Source organism: Coptis chinensis, chromosome 6 (assembly GCF_015680905.1).
Source record: "Coptis chinensis isolate HL-2020 chromosome 6, ASM1568090v1, whole genome shotgun sequence".
Lineage (NCBI taxonomy): Eukaryota > Viridiplantae > Streptophyta > Magnoliopsida > Ranunculales > Ranunculaceae > Coptis > Coptis chinensis.
In genome coordinates this window covers 75041765-75050225 of record NC_141461.1, presented here as the reverse complement: position 1 = coordinate 75050225, position 8461 = coordinate 75041765, and the positions used below count along the sequence as shown (strand labels likewise).

At 38.7% G+C, this 8461-nt stretch overlaps 1 protein-coding gene across 1 annotated transcript; it reads left to right on the top strand.

The window, feature by feature from the left end:
* Window positions 1–474: 474 nt before the first annotated feature.
* Window positions 475–7181, top strand: LOC147494457 (uncharacterized). Its single transcript, XM_086568145.1, has 6 exons — window positions 475–499; window positions 645–652; window positions 752–856; window positions 953–1030; window positions 1157–1396; window positions 6767–7181. The coding sequence occupies exons 1-6, from the start codon at window positions 475–477 to the stop codon at window positions 6905–6907; spliced, it is 597 nt and encodes a 198-aa protein (XP_086424271.1). The 3' UTR covers window positions 6908–7181.
* The last annotated feature ends 1280 nt before the right edge of the window (window positions 7182–8461 follow it).

Below are 8461 nucleotides of genomic sequence, written 5' to 3'. Positions count from 1 at the left end.
CCTGACAGAGCGAGTACTGAACTTGTCTAGGGTCCCTTCACCTTCTTGGGACGACTCAGGTCTCCTAAGCATGTTAAGAGCCATATTCCCGCCGTGAAGCAAAGACACTTGAAAATGCTTGGAAGACTATAAAGTGCTTGAAGCCATATTCCCATAGAATGTATCCACCTTACCTTACCCACTGCCTCTTGTAATTCTAAGTGTCAATTCAGTGTTGAAAATTCGAAGTGTTGGTTTTAGCATTTAGTCTTAGCAATTTGTAATACCACCTGAAAATTCTAAGTGTTTCTATCTGTTTTTGCCTAATTTCAAGAGTTTAGTCCTCTCTTTTTGTTAACAAGTTTTAAGCTATTTTTATCTTTTCTTGTTTTATGTTGAAGGATGTTTATGATCTTTCACCTACTCGCCAAGTTGGTGTTTTGCTAAAAGCCAACATATCTTGGAAAAATTGGAAACACAGACTTCGCAAGGTTTATGATCGATATTCAACCAATTTCCGGTATATGGAAAACATACCAAAGCCGCAAAAAAAAGAAGATTGGGAAAGCTTTATAGAAATTTGCTCGACCGATGAAGAGAAATTAAAGCGAGAAAAGGGCAAATTATCTAGGGAGCACATGAAGTTGCCACACACACATCGGTAGACTTGGATGTGCTAGAATCAAGAGGAGCTGGTATTTTCTATTGTTACTAACAACTTCTGGATTTACCATAATATTGTTATATGCTTAAGAGTTTGTTTTCTTTTTAGATTAAGGAAAGCCCAGATGGTACGGTCACAAGAACGCATGTGTTTGTGGCCACATATACAAGTAAGGACGGATCATGTCCTTTTCTTGAATTGAGACCAAGTCTGGTAATTGGAATTCTTATTCTTTTATTGTTCTTTAACTTTAGCTCTTAATTTCATGGTGGAAAAATTTGTGTATATGACTATAAATTTTGTTTCTAGGATGAAATCAAGCGGCTTGTGAGCCATGACCACCCCTACTTGGGAGAGAAAGATTTGGATAATGATCCTGTGGCAAAGGTATATATATTTAGATAATGGTCATGTTAGAGCAGGCATCTATTTAGTATACTCTGAAACTTTTCAGTGGATGTATGTGATAAATGTCGTCCTTTGTTGAATGTAATTATTTTGTCTTATGGTTAGGTCATTGGTTGTGATGGCAAGGGTCGCGTTCGAGGACTAGGAACTGGTGTTACAAAGACTGTTGTACATGCCTCCGCTCCTTACATCAAAATTGTTGAAGAAGAAAAGAGAAAACGTGAAAGTACAGATGAAAATGTCAAACTAGTGATGCAACGTCTTGATGAAGAGATGAGGGCACGTAAAATTCTTGCTGAAAAGTTAGAGGGTTATGCACCAGAGTTCGAAAATACTTCTCCACAGGTAATGAAAGATGACTTAGTGCAACATTTCTTTATATATGTAGTAATATATATCATGTTATATAGTCTACACGATTTTAGTATAGAGTCAGCAAAGCTGATCTCAACACTACTATTTATTTCTTCTATTGTTTATATTATGTCTCGTATTGAAGAAGAAATAATACTATTATATGTTTGGAGTTTGGACTATCGACTAGGTTTTATTGTTTAGAAAATGGAAATAAACTATTTGTTGGGTGCACACATGAATAATACATTGTGCTATGTGGTAGTTCTTGCTGAATTAGTTATGCTCAGTCATGTTTTGACATCCTTCAAGTTCCTTTAACTTGTTCAATCTATTATATCTGCGCCAAATTTAGTTAGTACTAGTTGTTTTGTGTGGAGGTATTAGTCATAAATCATTAGTGATATGGCTGTGATCCGATTCTTTGGAACAAACTTATCAATGGTCTATCTTGAATCCAAACTTATCAATGTTTATATCTCTGGCCTGCAACTAGGTGCTTTCCCAAGCCTGACATCTATCCTCCATTCTTCTGCGACCCGTTTATCATGTAAGGTATTGAGTGCAATACCTTTGGAAATGTAGGTAGTAGTGCGTACACCTGATTCCACATAGTTGGAACTGCTACTGCTAGTTTTGAAAACCTAGCGTTGTTAGTATAAAAGCAGTAAATATCACCGTGAATTGCCCTCTCAGACCTAGTTGGAGACTTGTCTTTGTCCCTTTGTTGCTCTTATTAGTATTCTTCCATGTGTGTCTGTTCTGTGTCGTCTCCTTGGGCAGCCTTCTATGATTAATGTGTTTGATAAAGCTAAGCTTTTTCGTGAAGCGACACAGCTTCTTTATAAAATGAGAGAAGCTGGTGTTGTTCCTGATACTGTTAGTTATCTCCTCCTAAGCCTAAAAACTATTATTCTCAACATTCCTCATCAGCTTCAAGAAGTGCAACCCCACCTCTGGAAATATTAACTTCTCTATTTTTTTTTTTCTTTTTAAGTTATAATAAGTTTCGTAGGAAATATCTGTCAGTCATGGCAGTCATAACTTTTTCTTGAATAGTTCTGAAAAATCTCCCAACATTTCGCATATGTACCTAGTCTTTTGTCTTTGATACTTCAAAAACATCACTCCTAGAAAGAGTTTAGTGATGCCAGAAGTGGCTACCTCAACTTAGCAAGTAAAGAATCCTGTCCAACTCAAACTGGAGAGAGGACAAGTCCTGCTGAAATAGCACTTAGAGAGATCTTCTTTAGATTCTCATGGTAGTGGATTCAGTAGTAATATACTCATTTTTTGAAAATCAATGAAGGTCCGACTAAGTTCTATCAGGTAGGCCACATTATTATCTTAGATAGCAAGTAGTTCTATCGGGTACTGCTTGCTGCTTTGCATTGATGTTTGCATAAACCTAGTCCCCAAATATCATTCTAATCGTTAGGAGTGTTCCGTGATCATTGCATATTGCATACCCGAAATAAAAATAAAAGGGAACATATGCTAGACAACAGTTAGGCAAGCTAAGATTTATGAGTAGAGTGTTGGAAAACCAAGAAAGGTATATCATATGTTTGGAGTAGCTATGACGCTGATCTTAAAATGGATCAGCAGTACCCTAGGATTAGGAAGGATAGGAGTTGCTCAGATAGGTTATAAATTATGTGTAGCAAATTGAGATCGTCTGCCAATAGAAAAAAAAAACAGATAGAGATGGTCTGAACTTGTAGATTAGACTGCAAATGACGATAGTTAGAGGGTCTGCACAGAGTTGAGGCCTTCAAGCGAAGAAGATATAAGCTCGAAGTAATATGGACTGGGATTTAAGGATCCAAAACTATGGTATTGAACAATATTGATTGCCAGGACATTATTTGCTCACTCAACCTTGACATTTGTAAGCCTTTGCTGTTCTTGTTGCATTTCTCTTATGCGAGCCTTTCTTAGTTAAATAATCGATGTTGCGTTATTATATAGATATTTGCATAGACACTGCTCCTCCACTTGTGCACCTAGGCTAACCCTTTGTGTGTATCCAGCACCTGCGTCTTTACCTGTGTAACTGTTAGGTTTCAATAGAACGACAGAACACAGCAGCCCAATACACTGGAGAAATTCTTTTTTCAGTTATGTTTTTTTTTTTTTTTTTAAAATAAAGTTTAAGATTACACTCTGACGTTGACTTAAAAGATGAAGTATCTGTATGAGGGAGTACTAGGTTTGTCAGTCCAAATGTAGTACGTCAGACGTTACATCCATGCATATGTGTCAATGTCCCTAGTGAAATGCGTATTATTTCCATTGTCCGTAGACAAAGACATGCATAAACCAGGAGCTGCAGCTTGTATAGAGACGGTAGAACCCAAAGCATCCTTCCTGTCTTTGTAGTCCACAAACTGATCTGAATCGTCCACATTCGAAGGCGCTGCTTCTTGTTTGATTTCTTTCTTCTGAGTGTCATGGATATCCCCGAGCCATTGAGGTTTTCTGCAGTGTAAGCAGGACCTTTGCGTTCAGTTGAATCAGTAACATTGTTTTCAACTTCAGCAACTGTAACAGCTTGGGTGGTACCCTCATGAGTACCTTCTTGATGGGTGGAGTCATCTGTGAGCTTTCCTGAACCAGATTTTTTGTTTCGTTCTCTTGGAAAGAGTTTAGTGATGCCAGAAGTGGCTACCTCAACTTCATTTAACACAGATGTTTTTACATTCAAGTATCTTTTTTTAGCAGCTTCCCCTGTTGGGTTTGCAATCTTTAGCAAGTAAAGAATCCTGTCCAACTCAGACTGGAGAGAGGACATGTCCTGCTGAAGTTGCATTGTTGAATCAAGTACTGAAAAAATAACAAAACAACACAGAAAAGCATTAGCATGTCGAAGAACAGGCAGATGAAGTAGTACTAGAGGTGCTACTCGACTGCCTGGAGGTGCTTTTGAGAGAATCTAGCGGAGACTTTTGGAGGGAAGGGTCTGTGCTTAATGACTGGCTCTCCTCAGTACCAAATGCTGAAGGTGGATAGTCTTTGCGAGCAAGGTCTGAGGTAGTCAGTGGCCTTATCTTTCCTTCCAAGAGTCATCGTCTTTTGCCATAACGTCCCAAAATAAGGAAATGTCGTTGGTGGGCCAAAACTTAGAAGTGTTGCACCCCCCCTGAAATGGGCGTTACGCTTCAATAGAATGAATTCGGTAAGGGTAGAATACGCCCCATGGTCGATCGAAGGTCCTGTGCCACTTGAACTCAAATCTTACCCATTCAGCTAGCTCATAACAAAATGTTAGACCAAGTAAGGCTGACAGTTACGAATTGGTTGAGGAAAAGGAAACCCCCCAGCAGCTTTGCCCAGCATCTTCTGCCGACTGTCAGCCTGTTCAGCTGACCTCAGAGGATTCCAGTCACCCGGCACAGCATGTTTATTCTCGGCGGCGATTACATTATGTTTCCCAGACTAAGACTACTCCAAAAGATCAGCAGTCTAGCCTCAGTAGATTCCTGAGCGACCCGCCCATGACTTCTTTTTCCCAGGCGGTAGCATTGAACTACCATCAAAGGATCCTTATATTTATAAATAGGGTTTCATCAAAGCATAACCGGGCTATTTTGTTTGCCTGAAGAGAAGGTCCTTTTGGGCCACTCCTCTTTCCTTCCTCGCTTAAGGTCTCAAAGGGGAATTCATGAGAAAGAGATCGTACGCTTCAAATAGGAAAGTGAAAACAGTAGCTGTAGGTTCCAGATACCTATTAGCGCTTTCCGTCAAGTGTATTCCCTTCAGCTCTTCCTGCTGAAAACAGGCCTAAAAGTCAGTGGTTTTAACTACCTTTGAAACCACCCTCATAAGCCTATTCGAAAGTACTGCTCCTGCTGACAGTGGACAGTGCTAACTGGTTCTGGGCGACCCTCCCTCTGCTCGGGAGTTGAAACTTCCGCTCTCCACTCCAACAAGCAACGCCTGAGCGCAACAACGAAAAAGCTGTTGCGCTAATGCGCTTTAGTGTTCTTGCTTCTTTGGCCAGAACAACCTGATGGTCGCTAACTTGAAGTATGCTTCTTCTCATGTAGTTCTGGTTGCTGACTACACTACACCTAAAAGAATGCAGGTTAGAAATGGGCGCCACTACCCCAGCCCGGATCCTGCCAGGTTCTATTGATCATGTCCCCTTCCCAACAGTTGTACCTTGTCTTGGGGCGTCTTTGGCTTTACGAGAGAAAGCCCGCCAGAGAAAAAAGTCTTTCTCTTCCCGTCCCGGGTCATACTCCGGTGCGTCCACAGAAAAGGAAATCGCAATGCATCTTGCTCAGCAGGCGTATTGGAGTGGGAGTGTACCGGGGGTAAGGTAAGTAAAGTGGCCGCCAGAGAGGAAGCAAGACCGGCTTATTGAGCGCAGCTAAGCTAATATGCGCCAGAGAAAACCAGGTGCCGGAGGTAAGCTATATTCGGCCCGGTTTGTTTCCCGCGAAACAGAACGTCGTCGAGGATGTTAGCTGGATATCTATCCCCCTCCCAACTGCACTGGAGGCGAATGCTTGTGGTCAGCGGAGTATTACAGCCTTCATTCTGTGTAGACTGCTCCATTGATAAGAACAGCCTTCCTCCGATGTGATTCGCAAGGATGAACTTGCGTTGGAATTATATTCTATCAAATTTGAGAAAGAATCTCCGCTCGAGTAGGTGCTTTGGTTGACTTTGATTCATCAAGGGTCCAGTCCCAGAGCTTCCGTCAAGTGGGCTTGCCCCGCCCAAAAGTGGTTACATGGGGCTAGTGAGACCCCTCTCTTTTGAGAGGTGGGTTTGCCGTTGCCTGCGTTGATTCAGCAGTCAAACTAGAGAACTACCACCTGTAGATGTTGACAAATTTATTCCAAAGCCAGAACTTGGTCAAAAGTAGTAGGATGGTGTTAGGAAAATGCATAGTTCTTGCTATTTTACAGTAATCCATTTTCGCATAATGTGGTCTAGTTCTTCCAGAGGTTCCTGGCCATTACGACCCTTATGACTAAACTTAATATCAAACTTATATCAATAACTTTTTTTGCTTCCAAATTGATTTAAAGACACCTTATGAGGACCAGTTGTAGTCAGGTAATGATTTACTTTCGTCTTGGCATGTCCCCCAATGTGTTAGGTGAGTAGTTGTTTTGGTACCTTCTCTTCAAATCAGGGCTAGGACCTCCACTGTTGCTCTGTTAGGACTTAGAAGCATCCCTGTATCCTGCATCATGCAGTTCTTGATACTCCACCGAGTTATTTTGCATATAAGATTGGATGTGTCTACTGACTCTTCTTGGATTTGTTCTACAGTTCTCCTTTAAATTCACATTTTTTATTTCCAATTATAATGGATAAAGCATATCTCATAAGAGTTCATTGCAGGCAAGAAGACAATCACCTGTTCTTGATGAAGTGTCACATGTTCCACCATCCACACGATGCCTTCTAAAGACTTCAGGAAAAGAACCGTTGCACTTGGAAGCGTGTCTAATGATGTACCATCTACCAATTCGTATAACATAACAATTGACGGTATCTTTGATTACACAACTAAGTTATATGTTGGGGAAGGAACATTTGGCGACATTTCAATTGGAGATACAATCACATGGCCTATGCCTTTTGTGGAGCCAATTTGATGCGAGTTGGTGAATTTTTTTTTGTGCATTTTAGTAGTTTCGCTTTTTTTGTGCAACCTAGTTGGTTTTGTATATACATGAAGATGTGTGGTTGTATATGGAGTATACTAAAACTTATGTAATGTACTTTGCTATAATATTTTGGTGTTTTGATAAAAGAATCTATTGTATTTTGGCAGAATGTTTATTTGAGTTGGATAGTTTTATTTTTGCAGGAAAAATGGATATGAAATTTAGATTATAAGAATTTCTTTTAAAAAAAACATTAATATTCAGAAAAATGACGGATATAGACCGTCAAGAAAATTTATGTATACAGAAAATTGACGTAACAAACCGTCAATAATTTTCAAATTTGCATCCTAAATTCCATTAAAATTGGACAAATTTGACTAGTGAAATAACAAAGTTTGACGGTTTTAGTCCGTCAAAAATTCTATTTATTAATGACGTTCACCACCCGTCAAATAAATTTAAAATTATTGACGGTAACTAACCGTCAAGAAAAAAAACGACTGCAAATTTTTTGACGGGCCTTACGACGAGCAATGTCAGTCAAAAATAGTGTTTTTTGACGGGTTCTACCAGTCAAAAAAGTCTTATTTTCACCTAGTGAATATAAAATCTCTCCTCAAGCATTTAGAAATCCTTATGAGTAAAAGAAAATTATTCGTCTGCATGAGTGACTCTTTAATACATTGTTATTATATCTTTATCTATGCTATTCATATCGATTATATCGGCCGATTAATCGAGTATCGCTTGTAACCCGATTAGTTTTTACCGATTTTTAAACTTTTTTCACTGAACTGATTTAATCACCGAATTGACCGATTAATCGGCCGAGATGACTGATTTCTCACTAAACCGAGAAAAAAATTATTGAAAATATTGGTTCCCCACCCAAAAAAATACGTAAAATTAACAAATTAGATTTTTAAACTGTATTAATAATAATGGAACTTAATAAACACACAAAGCTAAGAGTTTACTTATTTTCTTCTCTTAACGAATGTTAACTATACAAATTATTGTATTATCTCTCTAATATATATCTCTCTCTCTCTCTCTCTCTCTCTCTCTCTCTCTCTCTCTCTTCTTTTAAATATTTAACATAATTGTTGTGTTTGACATCTCTGTAGTACTTTAAAATTGAGTTGATTAGATATGATTATGAGAATTTGATATTTTTTGTTACATCTCGGATAACTATTTAGAAATATCTTGTATGATTATATTATTATATATTTTGAAGTGTCAAATATATACATCCGATCGCCGATTAATCGCATATCACTCCTCGACCGATTAGTTCCAAAAACTGATTTTAATTGCTTAGATCTTGATGGAGTAGCTGTGAAATTTTCCTTATTTTCTTATAAACATTTCATATGATCTGACCTTTTATTTTCCATTTTAGGTGTCTTTTTTCCTGTTT

Coding starts and splice junctions, on each gene's coding strand:
- LOC147494457 (XM_086568145.1), top strand. CDS start 475: ATGATCGATATTCAACCAATTTCCG. Junction 857..952: donor TTGAATTGAGACCAAGTCTG/GTAATTGGAATT, acceptor TTTTGTTTCTAG/GATGAAATCAAGCGGCTTGT. Junction 1,031..1,156: donor ATAATGATCCTGTGGCAAAG/GTATATATATTT, acceptor TCTTATGGTTAG/GTCATTGGTTGTGATGGCAA.